The sequence below is a fragment of the Elephas maximus genome, chromosome 21, assembly GCF_024166365.1.
Source record: "Elephas maximus indicus isolate mEleMax1 chromosome 21, mEleMax1 primary haplotype, whole genome shotgun sequence".
Classification (NCBI taxonomy): domain Eukaryota; kingdom Metazoa; phylum Chordata; class Mammalia; order Proboscidea; family Elephantidae; genus Elephas; species Elephas maximus.
The window spans coordinates 71,140,070-71,165,328 of NC_064839.1; the positions used below are offsets into that span (position 1 = coordinate 71,140,070).

General features: G+C 36.4%; 1 protein-coding gene across 2 annotated transcripts in view; it reads right to left on the reverse strand.

Annotated features, from left to right (window-relative positions):
• Window positions 1–1,335: 1,335 nt before the first annotated feature.
• Window positions 1,336–25,259, reverse strand: part of GLRA3 (glycine receptor alpha 3) — a 233,730-nt gene continuing 209,806 nt past the window's right edge. The window contains exons 9-10 of one of the 2 annotated variants that reach the window (XM_049864199.1): window positions 23,860–23,904; window positions 1,336–1,614 (exon numbers count right to left, since the gene is read on the reverse strand). In XM_049864199.1, the coding sequence (XP_049720156.1) occupies window positions 1,336–1,614; window positions 23,860–23,904 (324 nt within the window). The remainder of the gene's footprint in view (window positions 1,615–23,859; window positions 23,905–25,259) is intronic. The other variant, XM_049864200.1, reaches the window with a different exon arrangement.

A 25,259-nucleotide genomic window follows, 5' to 3' on the forward strand; every position in this document is an offset into this window, starting at 1 on the left:
AGCGAGACTGAACAAGAATCTGGCAATTTAACCAAGAACCCGATCATGAAACCAGTTGATGCCCCCATTGTACTTGGAATAATCCCATGGGATCATTGATAAATTTGAAGTAAAAAATTCATTTAAAACTATTCACAGCTAGTGAATGGCTTATGTATGGAAATCATTATTTCACATACATGAAAACAATCAATCCTACTATATAGAAATGACTTATATAATTAAGAATTAAAATGCTTTCTTATATTTGCAGCGAGAAGTTTGAACCCATATAACTTTCAGGGGGAAAAGGTTCTTGCTAAAAAATCTTTCAGGAATCCATTGTTTTGTTTTCATTGAATTCATTTTCATCAAAATGTAAATTCCTTTGAACTTTAAAGTCTCATTTTTAACTAAAATACAAAGTCTTACCTCACTTTGTTTCAATTATATTAAAAGATTAAAACATAATCATGTACAGACCATTGAGAAGCTAGCTATTAACAACTTAGCAAAAATAAAGATGGTGACTTGAATTTTTCAGTGTTTGTCGATAATTTAAGGTACATAGTTATAACATTTATTTAAAAGCAATTATGTCACTTTCAATATTTCTTCCATCCTTCACTGAGATACAAAATTTAAGAAAAGTGGATTTTGTATACCACATGATCTCTTAAGCCATTTGTTTTAAATTTCCACAGAGGGACTATCTTTAGTATATTAAACGAAGTTTCACTTTTTTTTTTTTAACCTTCTTATTGAAATGTCTTATTATTATATAAGTTGGTTCTGTGGTGATTGTATGTACAGTGCCCCAGTAATAGAGTGACTTTTTCACTGAACTGATTCTTTTCCTATTTTATAACTACAGTATAAGAAAATATTTTTAAGGTTCAAGCTATTGATTTTTATTATCTTCAACATGTTTTCCCTTTCCCTTAATAATGTTTAGTGTGCAAATTCAGCTTTTATAAGATTTAATATCATTGAATTAAGAATCAAGGAATTTCAAAGTAGTTTTCACATCTACTGTTATGTGATGCTGTATAACATACAAACACAATGGCAGTAAAGCTATCGCTTATATCATTTACTGTGAATCAACAAAGAAAACACTATATTAATATGAAATAGAATCCTCATAATATATATTTCGTATCCATTAAAAGAATCTTAATTTGCTTCATTGCTTTGCATAGCAAATCAAAATACAACTCTTCTTTATGCTGTTTCAACACAGTGGTCATCATTTGTACATCACACACGCACACACACATGCACACACACACAACAATGGCAAAGAAGCTTTCTTCTGAATTGATCATTTCAGCTTGCTTGCATGCCTTCAGGGACTTAATCTTGTTGTTGATGAATATCCTCGTGCCTAAGAATTTTGTAGATAACCCAGTAGAAAATATTGAAAATCAAAAAGGCTAATGGAAAGCAGGCTCGGGAGATAGTGTCAATCTTCTTGGCCCGGTCGACAAAGACCTTTCTCATTTCATCTGGGCTTTTCGGCATTACCTGGACGGGATGGTTGGGGCCCTTTGGGGTCAAACCATCTTTTGCTTGCAGACATGGCCCCATTCCATAGGCTGTGAAGCTGAATCGGCTTTCCCTTACCTCATCATCCTGTCACAAGAAAAACATAAGAACACGCCTTAGAATTGGGATGGAATAGGTCTAACAGGCATTTCAGAATCGCAAACGTAAACTTTATTGTGATAAATTCCTATGTTAAAATAATGAAAAGATAATTGAAGCGTGTAAAGATAAATTGTGACTTTTCCCACTGAAGTTTTATTTACATCCTGCTGTACCATATAGATGTGCCCATTAATAAATACGAAACTCTCAAATTACATACTTTATGGGAAAACTAAAAATTCTGGTATTGTCTACATAATGCTAGAATATCTAAGTAAAAAGAACAAGAAAAGTATACATTCGGATACTGGGTCATATATACTCATATACTTATTTGTTTTTTTATATTATGAGTCTAAATGAATAAACATGTGAGTTCAAAGGGAGAAAATACCGGCATTATTGACTGAATTTTTATTTCTCATGGAGGAAAAGTTTTTAATGGTTGTTTACTGTAATTTTAAGTTACTTCCTTGGCAGCTGCAGTCTGGCTCAGCAAAATTGCCTGGTTTTTTAATTCTCATTTTATACTACTTCTCTGTTTTACGCTAACCCTTCTACAAGATCTATAAGATATTCACATAGTCTAGATTATATAGAGGTGCATTGGTTTGGTTGAAATTATGAATGAAATTTATAAGAAGTTTATTTCATGTTTTAAAATAAATTTTAATGTCTTTAAAAATTACAATTACATGCTTCTAAAAAGTATTGTTACTTTTAAATGTTGCAAATTGAGAAGAATTTTCCACGTATGTAAAAGAAAAGCAAATCAACATTTTAAGGTAAAATTATTACTAAACATGATAAATGAGATGTGCTCATGATAGAAAAATATGGCACTTAATAATGTATAATGAAATTTATTAATGAATAATTTAATGCATTTATTTAGAATAACAGTAGATGGCTACGTATGAATTAAATAGTTTCTTGTTACTAAAATTGAAAGTTTAAAAGATAACAGTTCTAACATTTGTAAAGTTATATTTCTCTTTCTGATAGCAATTTTTGATAGTAACATAAAAATTAATTGGTTCAAACTCTTGAAAAATTATTTGGGGACTATGAACATAATTACACAATGAAAAGTATATTACAAAATATGAAAGTAAAAAAGAGAAGTTATAATGGATGCTAAAAATGAGAAGATTGCCAAAGTCGATGCAGTAATACACAAAATAATTTTTCAGGAACTATGAAAGGAAGGTCATTCCAGCTGAATAACCAAAACATATAATTATTAGGAAATTGCTCAACTGTAAATGTATAAACAATTGAATAATGAGAATGCAATTATGAAATAAAAGCTGATGATCCAAATTACATGTGATTACTTTCAAGAATTGGAAATTGATTTCCCTGTACTCTTTAATAAGCATTTTCATTTACTCTGGTGATTTTTTTGGTTTCCATGGAAATTTTAAGACTAAATTATGCTTTGCTTTGATATTTTCTATAAATATAGTTTGAAAAAAGTGGATAAACTAGGGATTATACAGTTCACATGTAAGAGCTGAAATAGCACCCTTACAATTTAGTAAATCATCGTGGTGTTTGGATTCCAGAAGAAAACGTAGGTCACCCAGGTAAGTCAATCAGCTGAATATTGAAGCATAAAATAGCATGTTAAATTACATCAACACATGTGTTTAAAAATATCCATCTCAAAATAGGATAACATATACAGTTCTCAAAGCATGTTTATAATTTTGATGTTGATGTACTATTCAACCAATTGGGAAATTAATTATTAAGATGCTAAGATTTCATGATATTAGTTAATGCATTTAGTAAAGCAGGATACATTGACTAATTTTTTAATTATCTCTTCTGGAGAACGTATTGTTTTCAGAATCCAGCCATTCATCTTAAAACAGAGACGATCCATTTAATTAACGTATTTAGTGAACAACGATATTCACCTTAACTGTGTGTTTCCACACAACTAACTGCGAATAAAGGTTTAACATCGGGCATGGGCTGTTGCAAGAGTGCTGAGAAGGACCTCGGATTCCTACAGGATCATTTCCTTGGAAACAGTGTAATTAAGCTAGATAGGGAGGGTGGGTCCTCATTTACTGCACCTGCCTCGGGGTAGCTCTGCGCTGGCATGAAGACATTGACCCTACCTGACTTGACGGTACACAGATTTGGTGGGAAATAAAGGCTGTGGCTTCTCCGGGTCAAGGCGATCATAGCACCTTGACTTTTGTCCTTGGCAGCTATATGCCACGAGGACAAAAGAAACAATGTTCTTGAATAGCTACCCTGCATTTTGATGAGACAAAGATGCTGTACTTGTTGTATCTCCTGCCTCATATCCTCCTATAGAGCTAAGCAAATATAATATTAGGTCAAAGCTTGTTTCTGCCTGGCGAGTCTGCTTGCCAATTTGAAAAAATCTCGGTGGTGGTAACAGGAGCTGACTTGGCTTTCAGATCTGTTCAACATGACCAAAAATTGTAGGAGGGAGCTCTGATGAGAGTGATGCCTGGGTGCCTGTGATCCAGCTGGGGTTTGAAGTTGCTCTGCAGCAAATAACTGGGGGGTCAGTCTTACCACTGGGATCTGGATAACACAGATTTGTCCCCTGATGAATTGGCAAATGAGTGCTCAGTGAGATAAACTGAGGAGACACAGGGTGATAAACTGAGGGGTAAGTGGCTCAAGATACAATTAATTCCTTGTTTTCTGTTAATGAATTATCCTTGTGAAATTGAAACCACTTAGGGAAAAGAAAAACCAGAGCATGTAGAGCAAGCAGCTCTCTGGCTTGTGCTCAAGGTGAAAACAGATCCATTGTGTAAAACAAAACAGAAGCTTAGTTGGACTTGGAAGGACCTTGCACTTAATCTTGATGTCAACTCTGCAATCCCAGGCAAATTACACTGGAAACTAGCAACTATATAGTGCATCCCTGTCCTATAGAAATAGAATACGAATTGTAAAGGAGAGCCATATGTATAATTTAAATTCTACATTAGCTGTGTTTTAACAAGTTAAAATAGACAGTAAAATTAATAATGTATTTTATTTAATCCAATAGGTTAAAAATATTATTGCAAAATTTATTTGGTGTAAAATTTATTAATGACATATGTTACATTTTTTTTATTTTATACCAAGTCCTTGAACTCTGGTGTTATTTTACATTTACAACACATCTCCATCTAGACTATTCACATTTCTAGTGCTCAACAGTCATATGTGTCTGGTAGCTATCATATTGGACAAAGAAATTCTACTATAAAACATCTGGGTCACTTCACTGAGAAGCGCTGGCAAATGTCTGGACACTCTATATTTTTCTATATTTTTAGGTTAATTGACTGAAGAACTAACAACATGTTTTCAGGTGCTGCAGCACGAAATAGAATGTTTGGTATGAATGCTAACCTGAACTTACTGCAGTGTTGCCATTCAGGAATTACTGGCTCTTTTGAAGCGGGTGAAGGCTGGGGAGTGAATATGTGCTAAGAAGGTAAATTGCCTGGTCTTCTCATTGTTGTGAAATAGAACACCATTTTAGAAGAAGTAGTTATATTAAATGCAGTAGCAAACCAGGGTTGGTCATATGATAATCATAGATAAGCCTCCCTAAATGATATTATCTTACCTGAACTGTAATAGACACTGTGTGATTAGAACTATCCCTCAGCCATGGGTTCCCATGTAAGCCTCCTTTTGGAGGCAGGAGGGTATACAAGATTTACAGACACATGTATTCTTCCCTCTGCCATGCTGAGTTTCACTGATGGAAAGAAAATCTGGACTCTTTGGAGGAAAGATGATGGTTAGAGGTTAATCTAGTGGCTTTCTTTAGGTAGCTGTTAAAACATGGAATGAACAGGGTGAAAATTGACAGGATTGCTATGAAAGATTTACATTTTGCCAGGTGGGATGAGTGAAATCTGTTCAAGTTCCAGCAGTTGCTTCCCCCAAAGAACCCTATTAGTTCTGCTCCTTTCATCTCAGAAATTAAATTCAACGGAAACAAAAGCTGCTGACAAGAGTTGCTGAATTTACAGACCAATATCTCTCATGAATGCAGATGCAAAAATTCTCAACAAAATTCTAGGCAATAGAATTCAGTATCACATCAAAAAATAATACATCACAACCAAGTGAGATTCATACCAGATATGCAAGGGTGGTTCAACATTAGAAAATCAATCAATACAAACCACCATATAAGCAAAAGAAAAAAAATCACATGATCATCTCAATCAATGCAGAGAATGCACTAGACAGAGTCCAACACCCATTCTTGATAAAAACTCTCAATAAAATGGGTATAGAGGGGAAATTCCTCAACATAATAAAGGGTATCTATACAAAACCTTGGAAACCCTGGTGACGTAGTGGTTAAGTACTACAGCTGCTAACCAAGAGGTCGGCAGTTCAAACTGGCCAGGCACTCCTTGGAAACTCTATGGGGCAGTTCTGCTCTGTCCTATAGGGTCGCTATGAGTCAGAATCGACTTGACAGCAGCGGGTTTTTTTTTTTTTTTTTTGGTACACAAAACCAACAGCCAACATCATTCTTAATGGAGAGAGGCTGAAAACATTCCCCTTGAGAACAGGAAGAAGACAAGGATGCCCTTTATCACCATTCCTATTTAACATTGTGCTGGAAGTCCTAGCTACAGCAATAAGACAAGAAAAGGAAACGAAAGGCATCCAAATTGGTAATGAAGAAGTAACACTGTCCCTATTTGCAGGTGATATGATACTACATGTAGAAAACCCAAAAGACTCCACGAGGAAGCTACTGGAACTAATAGAAAGATTCAGCAGAATTGCAGGATACAAGATAAACATACAAAAAATCAGTTGGATTTCTATACACCAATAAAGAGAATGAGGAAAAGGAAATCAGGAAAACAATACCATTTATAATGCCCCCCCCAATAAAATACTTAGGAATAAATCAAACCAGCAATGTACAAGACCTATACAAAGAAAACTACAAAACTCTACCACAAAAAACCAAAAGAGATCTTCATAAATGGACAAACATGCCATGCTCATGGATAGATAGACTCAACGTTGTTAAAATGTCAGTTCTACCCAAAGCGATCTGCAAATACAATGCAATCCCTATCCAAACACCAACAACATTCTTTAAAAAGATGGAAAAACTAATCATTAACTTTATATGGAGTAACTAAAGTACTATTGAAGAAGAAGAATAAAGTAGGAGGACTCACACTACCTGACCTCAGAACCTACTATACAGTTACCGTAGTCAAAACAGCCTGGTACTAGCAGAATGACAGATCCATTGACTGATGAAACAGTATTGATAACCCAGAAGTAAATCCATCCACCTATGGTCACCTGATCTTCAACAAGGCCCCAAAGTCCATCAAATGGGGAAAAGGCAGTCTTTTTAGCAAATGGTTCTGCCAAAACTGGATGTCCATCTACAAAAACATGAAACAGGACCCATACCTCACACCATACATAAAAACTAATTCAAAATGGATCAAAGACTTAAATATAAAACCAAAAGCTATAAAGATCATGGAAGAAAAAAATACGATCAATGTTAGAGGCCCTAGAACATGGCATTAACAGGATACAAACCATAACTAACAACACACAAACTCAAGATAAGCTGAATAACTGGGATCTTCCAAAAATTAAACACTTACTGTCATCAAAAGACTTCACCGAAAGAGTAAAAAGAGAACTTACGGACTGTGAAAAAATTTATGGCTCTGGCAAATCAGACGAAGGTCTAATCTCTAAAATCTACAGGAAAATCCAGCACCTCTACAACAAAATGACAATAACCCAATTAAAAAGTGGGTGAAGCAAATGAACAGACAGTTCACGAAAGACACTCAAGCAGCTAACAGACACATGAGGAAATGCGATCACTGGCCATTAGAGAAATGCAAGTCAAAACCACAGTGAGTTACCATCTCACCCTGACATTCCTGGCATGAATAAAAAAAGCAGAAAATAAAAAATGTTGGAGAGGCTGCTGGAAGATTGAAACTCTTGTATACCTCTGGTAGGAATGCAAAAATGGTACAACTATTTTGGGAAATGATATGATGCTTCCTTAGAAAGCTAGAATTAGAAATATTATGTGGTCAAGCAATCCCACTCCTAGGAATATATCCTAGAGAAATAAGAGCCATCACAGGAATAGACATATACACACCCATGCTCTTTGAAGCATTGATCACAATAGCAAAAAGATGGAAACAACCTAGATGACTGGATAAACAAACTATGGTACATACACACAATGGAGTACTATGCAATAATAAAGAACAGTGATGAATCTGTGAAGCATCTCACAACATGGATGTATCTGGAAGACATTGTGCTGAGTGAAAAAAGTCAATAACAAAAGGGTAAATACTGTATGAGACCACTACTATAAAAACTCATGAAAATGTTTACATACAAAAAGAAACAATCCTTGATGGTTACAAGGGAGTGGAGGGACAGGGATGAAAAAACACTAAATAGACAGTAGTCAAGTGGTAACTTTAGTGAAGGGTAAGACAGTAGTATGTAATACTAGGAAAGCCAGCAAAACTTGTCCAAGGTGAGGTCATGAAAGCTCCATAAACATACCCAAACTCCCTGAGGGGGCAAATTACTGGGCTTGAGGGCTGTGGGGACCATGGTCTCGAAGAATATCTAGCTCAATTGGCGTAACATAGTTTATAAAGAAAATGTTCTACATTTTACTTTGGTGAGTACCTTCTGGGGTCTTAAAAGCTTGTAAGCAGCCATCTAAGACACTCCACTAGTTTCATCCCTTCGAGAGCAAGGGAGAATGAAGAAAACCAAAGACACAGAAAGATTAGTCCAAAGGACTAATGGGCCACAACTACCATGGCCTTCACCAGACTGAGTCTAGCACAGTTAGATGGTGCCCAGCTACCACCACTGACCTTTCTGATAAGGATCACAATAGAGGGTGTAGACAGAGCTAGAGAAAAATGTAGAACAAAGTTCTAACCCACAGGAAAAGACCAGACTTACTTGGCCTGACAGAGACTGGAGAAACCCCAAGAGCATGGCCACTGGACACTCTTAGCTCAGTAATGCAGTCACTCCTGAGGTTCACCCTTCAGCCAAAGATTAGACAGGCCATAAAACAAAATGAGATTAAAGGGCACACCAAGCCAGGGGCAAGGACTAGAAGGAAGGAGGGGACTGGAAAGCTGGTAATAAGGAACCCAAGGTTGAAAAGGGAGAGTGTAACCAATATCAGAAAACAATATATATAAAAAATGAGAAGCTAGCTTGTTCTGTAAACCTTCATCTAAAGTATGATAATAATAATAAAAAACAAATTCTAAAAAAAAAAAAAAGAGTTGCTGTATTTGTTCCATCAGTTAAGTCAGTTACAGCCAAAGATGGTTCCACTGAAAGCCAGGAACTCCTTGCCCAGTTCTGAGTGGGGTTCCAAGCCTATGCTATGGCTAAAATGGAATGGTTCGGGGGGTGGTGAACACAGCTTTTTGGGACTGCCATATACTTACTGGAGAATGAAGAAGACAATATTAAGGCAACATTAAGAGCAAAAGAGAAGCTGGGTGGAGGAAAGAAGAAAGAGAGTAAAGGTCAGAGTAAAACTCTCCATAGAGAAATGAGAGAGTAAGAGACATTCAGAAGGTGGTATCACCTTTGGCTAACTGTATAGTTGGAAAGAATGTGATGTTTAAATGGAGGGCCTTGCCATTTGTGGCTTGAGCCTAATCTTGGGCAAGTCTTTCCTTGACAGGGTTTTAATTGGATGTACCAAAATTGGAGCCCTTCGATTACCTTGGTTTCCTCCATAGTAAATATTAATCAATACGGAATACCAGGAAGATAATGCTAACTCTCAGCTTTGATTAAGAGAATGGTGGAAAAGAGATGGTAGTCTCCATTAATTCTCTCTAGATAAAACCAGATGGGTCCTGCATGCTGGCTGTTGACTACTGTGGGTTCAATAAAGAAGTTCTATAGCAGTCTCCATGGTGAAAACTATTCAGAGCTTCAGAAGGCCAGAGGAAACTAGGGGATAGCCTTGCTTAATGCTTTCTTTTTATTCACAACCTAAGAACAATCAAACACAATACGCCTTCATGTGGGGTGTACTCAATTATAAACTTATTGTTCTTCTCTAAGAGATCTGCATGGTTTAAAATCAAGAAAGATGTGTGTGTCAGGGTTGTATCTTTTCACCATACCTATTCAATCTGTATGCTGAGCAAATAATCCTAGAAGCTGGGCTGTATGAAGAGGACCTCTGCATCAGGATTGGAGAAAGACTCATTAACAATCTGCATTATGCAGATGACACAACCTTGCTTGATGAAAGTGAAGAGGACTTGAAGCACTTACTGTTGAAGATCAAAGACTATAGCCTTCAGTATGGATTACACCTCAACATAAAGAAAACGAAAATCTTCACAACTGGACCAATACTCAGCTTCATGATAATTGGGGAAAAGATTGAAGTTGTCAAGGATTTTATTTGACTTGGATCCACAATCAACACCCATGGAAGCAGCAGTCAAGAAATCAAAAGATGCATTGCATTGGGCAAATCTGCTACAAATGACCCCTTTAATGTGTTGAAAACCAAAGATGTCACCTTGAAGACTAAGGTGCTCCTGACCTAAGCCATGGTATTTTCAGTGGCATCATATGCATGCAAAATCTGGACAATGAATAAGGAAGACTAAAGAAGAATAGATACCTTTGAATTGTGATATTGGCAAAGAATACTGAATATAGCATGGACTGCCAAAAGAACAAATAAATCTGTCTTGGAAGTACAACCAGAATGTTCCTTAGAAGCAAGGATGGTGAGACTGTGTCTTATGTACTTTGGACATGTTACCAGGAAGGATCAGTCCCTGGAGAAGTACATCATGCTTGGTAAAGTACAGGGTCAGTGGAAAAGGGAAAGACCTTCAACAAGATGGATTGACACAGTGGCTGCAACGATGAGTTCAAATACAACTACGATTGTGAAGATGGTACAGGACTGGACAGTGTTTCATTCTGTGGTACATAGAGTAGCTATCAGTCGGAACTGACTTGACAGCACCTAACAACAACAACAACAGGAGAACCTGAATTCTTCAGCATATTGTTACAACCTGGTAAGAAAAGATTTAGTCTACATCACGGTCAACAGTAAGTTGATCAATGATGAATGATATTTCCCTGTCAACGAAGAAAGTCAGGGAGGGTTTGAAAATCGCAGTGGCTCAAGTGACTAGGCGAAAGTGGCTGATTAATCCAACTAAGATCCAGAGTACTGCATGAACAGTCCAAGTATCTGGACTGGGGCCACTGGAGATAATTCACAAGCAAGAACAAATTGCTGTCAGCTCTGGACCCTGCTCTGAGAAAAACAGCTCATAAGTATACTTGAAATCTGGCAGGTACATTGGATGTCCCGTTGGCCCCAATGTGTGAAGTGACACAAAGACAGGCAATTCGAAAGAGAAGCAAAGATGAACTATAAGAGAAAGGAGGCACATGATAGCCCAAGCCACCCCTCTGTGGACTTAAACTTCATCAACGATTGTGGCAATAAGTGTCTACTACTAAACACTCATAGATCGGAGTTTCTGGATAAAGCTTAATAGCGTCACCCTAAGTGGCCACTAGGACTCTGGACTAGAAAATTTCCTGATGCCATAAGCAGGTATAACCTATTTAAATGAGAGCTACTGGCATTCTCTTGAGCTCTAGTAGAAACGGCCCCCACAACTGATGGAATGTGAAGGGAATCAGACCATATTTATGCCTGAGATATCTGTCATGTTATGAGTGATGCAAAAAGGCACTCCAATCACGAGTAGTAGTACAACCAAGTTCCCTGGCAAAAAGAAAATGGTATATTCAAAAACAAACTAAAGGAAGTAACTCTGGGAGTATGTCGGATCCATGAGACGGTGGTCTCTCTGACTCTGACTCAATGATAGAATCTCTTGTTGACCTATTCAGAGTTGTCTAAATCTTGTGATTCTCTTTCCACTGAGGCAAAACAAGCCATCTGGTTTACCAATGGAAAGTCCCATATGGACGGAAAAAAGCCCAGCCATTCTTGGCACTTTTCGCCCAGTGGAATGAATAACCCTAATTGAAAAAAGTTATGGTAAGTCGTCAGAATGGGCTAACTTGAGAACAGTGTACTCGGGCAATACCAGAACAACTTGGCTCTTACCGTCAGACCAATATCTTAATATTCAAAGCCTCTTGGGTCCAGGCCAGTGGCCTTGCCTCATGATTAGGCCAATGGATCCTGATAAGTGGGCAGTTAAGAATATTGTATGTGGGGATGAAATTCCTTACGGAAATTTCAGGGAAGATTAGATTGGGTCATGTAATCCTCACCAAATTGTTGGCTCAGAAAGAGACTAGAGTGCCAAAGCAGATGCCTTAAAGGCAGCCGCTGTGGTGGCCAGCCCATGAAACAATGGGCAGAATTGTGATATATTCTGTAGTCACCCAACGAAGCCAATGGTATGACGAGAGTTTATCCTCAATATCAACAAGAGAACAACTGCCCGAAAATTGCCTTCAGGATGAATCCCCAGAGTACAAAGGTTGACACATAGCTTGCAATTAGAATACTTAGGGTCTTTGTCCATGGCTCCTGGAAAATTCAAGTGGGATATTGGCAGAAAATTGGGCTTTGTTTAATAAAAAAGCCACAATAACAAAAGTCACAGGTGAAAATACTACCACAGCCTTGGAACAAGGCATTTTTTTACATCAGTTTGGGCCCCTGGAATATATCTCATTGGACAAATGGAAACATTTTAACATGACCAATGTACAAAATGACCCAAGGGCACAACATAGTAAGGACACATCATATCCCATTCACCTACAGAGCAGTGGTTTAAATAGATGTTGGAACGGGCAATTAAAACATGTATTATTAGAGACGGGAGATGCCAAGGGCATGGAGGGCTGGGTAGTTCACTGGCTGAGTATGTAGACCACCTGGATATGAGTGATAGTAAGGGGGCTACCTTTAGAAAGGTTTATGCTTCTGGAGGTTGAAATGTGAGGGCTGGGGAGCAACATGGTGACACATACCTTTGTCTTTCCCACATAACAAGATTCTTCTTCTATTTCTTTAAATTTACAAGCCATCATCCCTGTGCAGGCAAGGGGGCAGGAAGTTTTGTGTACTTGAGAGTAGCTGCTACGCCTCCTACTTAGATGAAGATACTACATCTGCTGTCGCTCCTACCTTTTATACTTGTAGAAAGCTAAGTAAATGGTATATAACATTAAAGCTTTTTTCTGTTTTGTAGGTCTGATTGTCTCCTCAAACCTGTAACCTGTGCTGTATTGGCCAAAGCTCCTTTTCATTTGGATATTTCTTTAATAGAAAATGACACATTTGAACAGTTTAAGCTTAATCATCTTCATATAGTACTGGTCCATCATAAGAAGAGGCAGCAACTTGTAAGATTACCGTCAATCCATGTGTATGCAGTAATGATAGTCTCAGCAAGGGCAATGTTTCTCAAAGGCTGGTTCATGTAACCCTTGTCCCAGAATTACTGACAAGGACCGATGAAATGCAGTTTCCTACCTCTCATCACAGAGATTCTGACTGAGCATTTTCGTGGACCCAGGAATCTGCATTTCCAACACGCTCTCTAGGTGATGATAATGAACAATGACGCTTTAGAACCAAAGGTTTCCAAGAGCCTCACTGCAGCCATTCTGACCAGCTTGAATTTATAGTCATGTAACAGTATTTGAAGTCATACAGTACTTTCCAATTTACATTTTAAATACTAGTTTATGAAAAAAATACTCTATAATGACTTTTGTATTAGTATTGAACTCTTATTACTTAATAATTCCTGTTTCTAAGTCTCATTCCCATAACTATATGCAAGGCTATCTGGGATATAAACCTTTACCCATTTTTAAATCGACACAGAATCTAACCAAGTCTCAGGAACTAGACCTTGAATAATTATAAATTGTTATATTATAGCAACTTTTAATAGTATTTAGTTCTGTTGTATATAGGGTCGCTATGAGTTTTTTTATGAGTCGGAGCCAACTCAACGGCACCTAACAACAACAATTTTAAGTTATATAATTTCATTTAGTGCAATACCACTTTCAAAAGCAATGTTTCACTTACAAATATATTGCCAATGGCTTTCCTGTTAATTTTGAAGCTGAAGAAACAGAAATTTTTAGTTTCAGTAAAAGCATCTCTCTCATCAAAATGTCTTCTTCAAATGATTATTTGCTGGCCACGGTAATAGAAAAGAAGGAGTTAAAGAGCACAGTTATGTTCTAAAAAAGTGAAAATAAATTGGGTATTTACATTATAAAAATATCTGTGTGTTATAGAATAGAGTTTTCAAATATTTTATATAGTCACGAACATAAAAGTGGTCCAAATTTAAAATATGACCTTGGCTGAACTCAAAATTAAAATTCAAAACTGCAAAAGTTTTATTATATATAACAAATTACATGGTGTCTGGACAGCCTTAATGGAGCTACTTAACTCTGAATCTTGGTTTCTTATTCCATGGAAAGAAGATCATAACACCTGTCTGGCAGGGTTTTTTTCTTTTAGGATGAGAGGAAAAAAATTATAAAACTCCTGACAAAGTATTCAAACCGTTGCTATTGCATTATTAGTATTTTGATTGTAATCATTATGTTATTACAGAAATTGCCTAAAGTATAATATGAAAGAGAAACATTAATAACATGACTCATTTTACTATCAGATATTTTAAACCCTGAGTCCCCCAAATAGCACTCAAGTACTACGTAAAATAGGCCTACCCAGTTGCCTATCTCTCTGGTGGTTTTAGCCTTCTGCTTTTTTTCACTAAAAGGTTAATGAATAGCACAAAACTAAAATGATCACTACAACCTTCAAGGCCTCACTGTCTTAGCGTGGCAATAGTGGGATTTTGCTATATTGACTGCTGGGAATCCTTGCAAATCTAAGTTTTATAGCCAAGGAACCCTAAGTATTTTAAATATGTTCCATGAAACACCATATATTTTTAAGCGTATCTGTGCTCAGCCATGCTCATCTATCTCATGGCTCCTTCCGAAATAAGATTTCAATTTTGTGAGGAGGCAACAGCCAGACTGCTGACCAGGGCTACATCTGCACTCCAGGCAGCCAGGGACAAGGGAGAGCAAGGACCCTAGATCTCAGGGTCAGTGATTTTTTTTTTTTTAATTTTAGATGATTGGCTTCTTGGGATTTTTTTTGAAAGATGAAATGAAATAATTTTAGACATGACTTAAGATTTTCTAGCAGCTTATCAGGAATATCGCTGTTGTCGTTGACAGGTGCCATGGAGTCAATTCCGACTCACAGTGACCCTATAACAACAAAAGGAAACTGCCCAGCCCTGCACCATCCTCACAGTCATTGCTGTGTTTGAGCCCGTTGTTGCGGCCACTGTGTCAATCCATCTCACTGAGGGTCTTCTTCTTTTTTACTGACCCTCAACCTTACCAAGTATGATGACCTTCTCCAGGGTCTGGTCCCTCCTGATAACATATCCAAAGTACGTGAGATGAAGTCTTGTCATCCTTGTATTCAAGGGGCACTCTGGCTGAATTTCTTCCAGGGCATCTTGTTCGTTCTTTTGGCAGTCCACGGTATATTCAATATTCTTTGCCAACAACATAATTCTAAGGAATCAATTCTTCTTTGGTCTTTCTTATTCATTGTCCAGCTTTCAAAGGCCCATGAGGTGATTTAATACTATGGCTTGGGTCAGATGCACCTTTAGTCCTCAAAGTGACATCTTTACTTTTTAACACTTTAAAGAGATCTTTTGCAGCAGATTTGGCCAATGCAATACATCTTTTGATTTCTTGACTGCTGCTTCCCTGGACGTTGATTGTGGATCCAAGTAAAATGAAGTCCTTGACAACTTCAATCTTTTCTCCCTTTATCATGATGTTGTTTATTAGGCCAGTTGTGAGGATTTTTGTTTCCTTTATGTTGAGGCATAATCTATACTAAATTTTCGTCAATAAGTTCTTCAAGTCTTTTTCACTTAGAGCAAGCAACATTGTGTCATCTGCATAATACAGGTTGTTAATGAGCCTTCCTCCAATCCTGATTCCTGTTCTTCTTCATATAGTCCAGCTTCTCAGATAATTTGCTCAGCATACAGCTTGAGTAAGTATGGTAAAAGGATATAACTCTGACACACACCCTTCTTGATTTTAAACCACTCAGTATCCCCTTGTTCTGTTCGAGAGACTGCCTCTCGGTCTATGTACAAGTTCCATATATGCAAAATTAAGTGTTCTGAAATTCCTATCTTTCTCAATGTTATCCATAATTTGTTATGATCCACACAGTTGAATGTCTTTGCATAGTCAATAAAACACAGTAAATAACAATGTCTCTATGATATTTGCTTTCAGCCATGATCCATCTGACATCACCAATAATATCCCTCATTCCACATCCTCTTCTGAATCCAGCTTGAGTTTCTGCCAGTTCCTTGTTGATGTACTGCTGCAACTGTTTTTGAATTATTTTCAGCAAAATTTTACTTGCGTGTGATATTAAAGATATTTTCAAACAATTTCTGCATCCTGTTGGATCATCTTTCTTTGGAATGGGCACAAATATAGATCTCTTTCAATCTGTTTGCCAGGTCACTGTCTTCCAAATGTCTTGGTGTAGATGAATGAGAGCTCCCAGCATTTCATCTGTTTGTTGAAACGCCTCCAATGGTATTCTGTCAGTTCTTGGAGACTTATTTTTCTCCAATGCCTTCAGTGCAGCTTGGACTTCTTCCTTGAGTACCATCTGTTCTTGATCATATGCTTGAAATGGTTGAATACCAACCAGTTTTTTTTGTGCAGTGATTTTGTGTATTCCTTCCATCTTCATTTGATGCTTCATTTGCTCATAGAATCCTTGAATATTACAACTCAAGGTTTGAAATTTCAGTTTTTTCTGCTTGAGAAATGCCAAACTTGCTCTTTCTTTTTGGTTTTCTAACTCCAGGTCAGCGCACATTTCATTATAATACTTTGTCTTCTCGAGGCGCCGTTTGACATCTATCTTTCAGCTCTTTTCATCATTTCTTCCTTCTCTTTAGCTATATTACATTCAAGAGCAAGTTTCAGAGTCTCTCCTGATATCCATTTTGGTCTTTTCTTTCTTTCCTGTCTTTTAAATGACCTTTTGCTTTTTTCATATATGATGTCCTTGATGTCATCCCACAACTCGTCTGGTCTTCAGTCAATAGTGTTCAATGTGTTAAATCTATTCTTGAGATAGTCTCTAAATTCAGGTGGGATATACTCAAGTTCATATTTTGGCTCTCGAGGACTCGGTCTAATTTTCTTCAGCTTCACCTTGAACTTGCGTATGAGCAATTGATGGTCTATTCTGCAGTCTGCCCCTCGCCTTGTTCTGACTGATGATATTGAACTTCTTCATCATCTCTTTCCACAGATATGGTCAATTTGATTTCTGTATATTCTATCTGGTGAAGTCTACATGTATAGTTACTGTTTATGTTGTTGAAAACAAGTTTTTACAATAAGTCATTGGTCTTGCAAAATTCTATCATTTGATCTCCAGCATTATTTCTATCACCAAGGCCATATTTTCCAACTATCAATCCTTCTTCTTTGCTTCCATCTTTTGTGTTCCAATCATCAGTAATTACTAATGAATTTTTATGGCATGTTTGATCAATTTCAGATTCAGAAGTAGGTAAAAATCTTCATTTTCTTCATCTTTGGCATTAGTAGTTGGTGGGTACATTTGAATAACAGTAATATTAACTTGTCTTCCTTGTAGGTGTATGTGTATCATCTTATCACTGACAGCCTTGTACTTCAGGATAGATCTTGAAATGTTATTTTTGATGATAAATGTAATATCATTTGCCTTCAATTTGTCACTCCCAGCACAGTGTGCGTGTGTGTGTGTTAGGCGCTGTTGAGTGGGTTCCTATTCATAGCAACCCTACGTACAACAGAATGAAACACTGCCTGGTCCTACACCATCCTCACAATCATTGCTATATTTGAGCCCATTGTTGCAACCATTGTGTCAATCTATCCTGTCCAGGGTCTTCTGCTTTGTCCCTTACCCTCTACCTTATTAAGGTTGATGTCCTTCTCCAGGGATTGGTCCCTCCTGATAACACGTCCAAAGTACGTTAGACAAAGTCTTGCCATCCTCGCTTCTAAGAAACATTCAGACAGTGCTTCCTCTAAGACAGATGTGTTCATTCTCCTGGGTCAGGCGCACCTTAGTCCTCGAAGTGACATAGTTGCTTTTTAACACTTTAAAGAGGTCTTTTGCTGCAGATTTCCCCAATACACTATATAATTTGATTTCTGACTGCAGCTTCCATAGGTGTTGATTGTGGATCCAAATAAATTGAAATCCTTGATAACTTCAATCTTCTCTCCACTTATGATGTTACTTATTGGTCCAGTTGTGAAGATTTTTGTTTTCTTTAGGTTGAAGTGCAATCCACACTGAAGGCTGTAGTCTTTGATCTACATCAGTAAGTGTTTCAAGTTTTCTTCAGTTTCAGAAAGCAAGATTGTGTTATCTGTATATCTCAGGTTGTTAATGAATCTTCCTCCAATCCTGATGCCATGCTCTTCTTCACATAGTACAGTTTCTCAGATTACTTTCTCAGCATGTAGCTTGAATAAGTACGGCGAAAGCGTACAACCCTGACACACACCTTTCTGGATTTTAAACCATTCAGTATCCCTTTGTTCTCAATTGACTGCCTCTTGGTCTATGTACAGGTTCCTCATGAGCACAATTAAGTGTTCTGGAATTTCCATTCTTCACAATATTATCCATAATTTGTTATGATCCACACAGTTGAATGCCTTTGCATAGTCAATAAAACACAAGTAAACATCTTTCTGGTATTCTCTGCTTTCAGCCAAGATCCATCTGACATCAGCAACGATATACCTCATTCTACATCATTTGCTGATGTGGCACGGCTCACAATGGGAAGAAACATCTATTAATAACCAGAACACAAAATGTAGAAAACATGATTCTGAAAATATTGGAAGCTGTCAAAAATGAAATGAAACACTTAAAAATCGATATCCTAGGCATTAGCAGGTTGAAATGGACTGGTATTGGATATTCTGAATTGGACAATCATATGGTCTACTATGACGGGTCCAGAATGCCTTACTCCATCCACATCTTTAAGGTTGACTTTATTTTGAGGAAGCAGCTCTTCTCTAGTAATATTTTGAGTGCTTTCCAACTGAGGGGCTCATCTTCTGGTACTATACCAGACAATGTTCCACTGCTATTCATAAGGTTTCACAGAACGCCTTTTTCAGAAGTAGATCTCCAGGTACTTCTTCCTAGTCTGTCTTAGTCCAGTAGCTGTGTTGAAACCTGTCCACCATGGTGACCCTGCTGGTACTTGAAATATTGGTGGCATAGCTTCCAGCATCACAGCAACACACAAGCTCCCACAGTAAGACAAACTGACTGATGAGTGGTGGTAGGGTACTTTACCACTCAAAATATATGTAATAATGAAAGTTAAGCAGAATCAGATAAAAACAGGCTATAGAACATAGCTGATTAACTAACTAAAATTGGAGAAGTAATTTAACTTACCCACAAGTAAATGCTCCTAATCTGCTTTGAGCAATTTTGAGCACTGAAGAATGTAAAAATCCATTTAGTTACTGTACAATTCTTTCTAAAGGAAGACCTATTTTCACTAAATTTGGAAATGAGAAAAATGTTTCAGTAGCTGAGCATCAATACCATATTGTGGCACATTCTAAGTGTCTTGGCATTTTATTTAGAGAATTATGCTAAAGACTGATTTATGTAAAATGCATATTAGAACAAGAAATATTAGAGTTAGAAAATATAAAGGTAGATATATTTCATCTCTATCGTCAAACATATTAACATACCGTACATGAGATATGAGTTTCCTATCCTCAAAAATGACAAAAAAAAAAAAAATTACTTGGATTGAAGAGTGGTGAAGGCATGAAGATTTCCACTGAGTGGGAATGAAACAATAACCCGAATGTGAAGTGATGACTTCCTGTAAGATATAGCTACATTAAACAAATTATTTTAGTTCTGAAGTTTTTCCACCCCTTTGGGGTGCTCTTTACAGGATCAAGGTATTAAATAGATTATCCCAAAAGTCTGTCTGTTTAAATAATTTTTTTGTAACTTTTAATTGTCAAAAGGGAAAGTGAAAGAGGGAAGAGATTGAATTACTAATAATCCGTGTATATGATTTCAAAGTGTATGGATTAACTTAAAAACTTGCTAATAAATGTAACAATAACATATTCTTTGAGGAAAATCACCACTATTTAGAAAATTGTAAGTTAAGATAAAAAATGTGAGAGAACTGAAAGTTGTTCTGCTAAAATAAACATTAACTTAAAATGAAATATTGTTTCACACAGCTATATACATTTCTATGTAATATATATAACGTTTATAATACAAATTTAAAAACGGAGAGCTAAAAAGAATGCAATTATAGGTTATAATATACTTTATAGTTGCAAGTCAATTGTTAATATACAATTCTTTAAAATCTAGTTCCCAGGAGAACTTTGCACTTATTGTAGACGGCATATGAATTAGGCACACGAAACTTAGATTCAGACACAGTTTGGAGATGATTGAATGGTAAAATGTAAGCTTAAAGGATGACTACTTTAGATGAAAAATTATGAAGATGGAATATAAATATTTTAGAGGAGAGATGAAAATAAATGAGACAATTTATTTTAAATATATCTATTTCTAGCATAATATACAAGATTCCTTCAGTGTCAACTTGTAATTATGGAGTGGCACAAAACAAGGTATTATAAGAAATTATATGTGAAAAAACCAGTATTTCTATATTAGCTATTTTTGAGATGGAAGTAACCATAATTCATGTGAATTTAGATTTAAGTGGAAATTATATTACCTTATTGGATATCATTTCTCTGCACAGATATTTCTGAAGGGAGGTAGGTCCAAGGATTAACTGTGTTTAACACAAACTCTAAATATCTATTTACAGGAAATAATTAAGTTCATACAATTTTGTTTTCCCTGAAAGGACAAAATTTCAGCCCCTGTATATTACAGCCATTCAAATACAATTTTGTTTGAATCTAAATTATAGGAAACTACTTTTCCTCAAGTTAACGTGATAGAAGTTCCCGGGGAACAGTTTATCTATTGAAAAAATATGGCATAAATTAATTTAGAATAGAAGGATGATTACATAATATTGTGTGTGTGCTGCCATATTGTTTTCAACTGTGGAGCTTCATCACTTACACCAAAATATGTATTTATGTGCATTTTGTCCTAAGACTACAGTGTTGACAAAATACACTGGCAGAAAAATCAATTATTTGTTGTCTTTGAAAGTTAGCTTTAGTTATTTTTAAGGTAAGACAAGGTAAGGTAAACCTGTAAATGAAATAATCTTCAATTTGTATATAGATAGTCAATGATATGTTTATCTGAAAAGATAATTATTGTACCTAGCAAATCATAAACTTGTTCATGATTTCTTAAGTCCTTCTTTAACTAATGGTTCTTTCCTACTTTATTTGTGTGTATAAATAAATGATACCCGTTGTCGTGAAGTCGATTCTGAGTCATAGCGACCCTGTACAGCAGCACAGAACTGCCCCATAGGGTTTCTGGAGCTGTAATATTTATGCAAGCAGACTGCCCTATCTTTCTCCCACCAAGCAGCTGTTGGGTTTGAACCGCTGACCTTTCAGTTAGCAGCTGAGCGCTTAACCACTGCACCATCAGGTCTCCTTACAAATAAATGATAAACATGCAATAATAATTAGGAAGACATCGGTACTAGGACATTGGGAGAATGTGTTTTCTTTCAGCAAAAATCAAAGCAACGCCAAAGAAGCTACATGAAATGCATTAAAGCAGTCCCATTTCATCCCTATCCCTCAGCAAATAACGTGTAGAGAAATATTTTGGTATGTCTTTTTTTTTTTTTATATATACATAGGACTTCAGTAATATCATAAATGGGCAGACCAACTTCTAACCAAAGTACTTTTATGGCATGCATACACCCCCACATAGACAGCACTGGGGATAAGCATCCAAACGGCGCAGCAGATAATCAGCACACAGCAGGCTGTGACAGTGTGGGGTGGGGAAATCTGGATACAAGGGCGAACTTGTATTCTTTCACAATAGGCAATTTACTGGTACCTTAATAAAGGACCTAAACAGAGGAGAAACGCATAAAGAGTGCATACAATCCCTCAGCTGATGGTGAACCAAGTTAAAAATTCCCTGGGAGTAATGCTTAGGTAACATAAGGTGCCCGTTTTGATAAACTTTCTATAATGAGGCAGTTTTATTTACTTTGCCTATGCTGTCAGATCAGAGCACTGAGGAAAATTCATGTAAACCAGTACTCACAGTAATAAAGGGCATAGAACTGAACTTTAGACTCGTTTTGATTTAAAGATTTAGATTGCTCAGACTGTTTCTAAGCAGAAATCTATAGTTTTTTTTTTTTTTTTTTAAATAACAAATCCAATCCGCCTAAGGGGTTGTTAGGTTAAGAGAATAATTTCCAAACAGTGAAAATAACCAATTCAAAAATTTGCTTAATTCTTAGAATATTATAAAAATAAGTGGGATGTGTATATTATTTTCTAATGAATATATTTGCATTATCATGTTATTTCCTTTTTTAAAAACAAGTGTTTATTGATCACCTATGAGGTGAATAAGCCTGATTTTTCATTAGAGCTTTTCTGGCATTGTGTTCTAAAGCAATTTTTAATTGAAGACATAGCTTTCATTTTAAGGCTCCTATAAATATTGCCTTTCAGTTGTAAACACTTTGCCACTGAGGACAGGGTAGCACTGCCCCATAGGGTTTCCAAGGTGGTAACCTTTGCAGAAGCAGACTGCCACGACTCTCTCCCTGAAAGCAGCTGAGCCACGGATCTATGGACTTGCCCCTGGGTGCTTTAACCGCTGTGCCATCAGGGCTCCTTTGTTTAGTTAGAGAAGAGTTAATTATTTTGCTCCTCCAAAGAGACAGTCTGTCTGCCTGTCTATCTTTCTTTCTACCTACCTACCTATCTATCCACCTATCTAGCTATTTATCTATCTTGCAAACACTATATCTGATTATGCAAATTCCATGCAATTTAAAAATTCACAATTAAGATAACGAAGTTTAAAAAATGGATCATGCACAATCATTTTTTCAGGATTGAAAACCAAAGGAAAAGTGGCTATGCTGGGAAACATGCAATTTTAGTAGCAAAGAAAATAGCTGAGTGATTGTGTATTATAATATAAAAAAGCATAATAAGTACCTTCAAATAATACTGGGTCTAGATATCAGCTCTGAAATTAAGATACTGCAATACCTATCTAACATTATGTCTCTTGCAGTGATTCTTAACCAGAAATGTACAGTAAAATCATCTACGGAGTTATATTTAAACCTACTTTACCAAAGAAATTTCAGCTTAGTAGATTGCATTATTTGTGTATGACTCCCTAGGCTAAATTCTTGGCTTTGGCACAGTTCTATTTAATCACTGAGTGATATATTATGGGTCCACAAGCCTAGCCGCCTACGGACCGGTATTCTCGCCCTAGATTACCTTTCTAAACATTTAGCTATTATATGTGAACACGTGTCTTTGTGATCTCTTTTTATTCGACAGTTTCAAAGGATGTTACTACCAAAACGAAAATCACTCCTCTGTTATGAAGAATCTCACAATATTTTAACATCAAGAATGAATTCTAGGGATATATAGACTGCACAAAGCATTTTATTGCCTTAGATCTTATTTTCTGGCAAGTGGGGCTGCTTTTGAGCTAATTTTATCAAAGTTTACTATTATTCTGTCAATAGAGATTATTATAAGATACATATGATATTTCTCTTTAATATGTACTTCAAATCATCTTGACACATGAAAGAGCTCTATTAATAAGCTGAAGGGTCATATTTAAATAGCCTTTCACCCAGTGAGGAAGACAAGTGAAGTTCTTAGAAAAAGAAAGCATCCTTTGCTAAACAGGGACAACGCTCGTTTGGCTTTAAATACAGAAGGGGCTGTGTTTCCCCACCAAACACTGCTGTCTGGTTTGTACTGACAACCACATTCTTCTACTTAGAGTTAAGAAAGTGAATTTACCGTGTCTGAGAAACGGTAAAACTTCTCCAGTGCAAAAGCTTCTGTCTGTGGGAAGGTAAAGTGGACCAAGAGGGATTGAGAAACCAGAGAATCAAGTCATATCTAATCAAAATATATATAGCATTGTAACAGACATATGTATCAATTAATAGATTTTTCACATATGCAAGATATCCACCCACAAACTATGAATTAAACTTTTTAAAAAAGAAAACTTGATTTTTTTCTACACTAAATATTAATCACAATATTTGCTCCCTGAATATTTCAACTACTAATTAAAAAAAATAATAAAATATTACTCTTTTTGCATTTCAACATTTTACCAGACTTCCAATCACTGATAAAATTAATCTTGTCATCTCTTTGTAAGTTAAAGAGGAAAGAATGTAAAATATTTTATCCTAGTATTTTTGCATGTGGCAAAACTGAATAAAGGGCTGCTTTAGTAAAAAAAAAAAAAAAAATTTTTTTTTTTTTTTTTTTAGCAAGGCTAATTTTTTAGAAAGGAAGAACAAGAACTGAGGGTATGTGCTTATAGTCTATGACTTTATCCATTAGATGCTGTGACTGTTAGGTGTGTTGTGGGTATAGAATGTGTTTGATCTCCCAGACTTCCTCCATTTAGACACCACATCAGAACCTTCATTTCTACCATTTGTAACACAAGGTTCATACATTCTAAATTGTATAGGCAGTAGGAGGAAGGTAGAGAAATGAAAAATAAAAAAGTCAAAAAGCAAACCAAAATGATGGGGAACTTGAGTATTACTTTATTTCTCAGTAATACTGTCGGAGGGGAAAATCATCTTTATCAGCCACTAATGGGAAATAAAGACAAGAAGTTCGCTCCTGTGACAGAGCACCTTGTCCTGATGTTTCAGGCCATGCCAGGCACCATGAGAGACAGGTGGAGCCAGTAGGTGGTAGACAGGGAGAAAGAGGAGGAATGAGAGAGAAAGGGAGAGTGAAGAAGAATAAGAAAAGTGTAAGTAGGCTGCGGGATGGGGGTGCAGGGAAGGGGATAAAAAAAGGTTAATCTCCCCATCACAATCACTTTGCAATGAACAAATTACACACTTTCATTTTCATGAAAATTTAACCAAATGTAAGCTCTAGCTTTGCTTTCTGTCCAGTGTATTTACCCAGCAATCTCTCAATCCTCCTGTTCCTTCCCTTCTGTAAAGAATTCAGTATTTATTGGAGCAGTGCTGATTTTTTTTTTTTTTTTTTGCAGGGGGGCTAATTAGACACAATTCAATAAGTTCTTCCTTTAGAATACATTTAATACTGAATATACCCAAGCACCAAGAGATTGTGGCTTAGTGCTTCCAAAAAAAAAAAAAAAAATTAATTAATATATAAGTTGCAGTCAATAATTCAGAAATCATTATGAATCC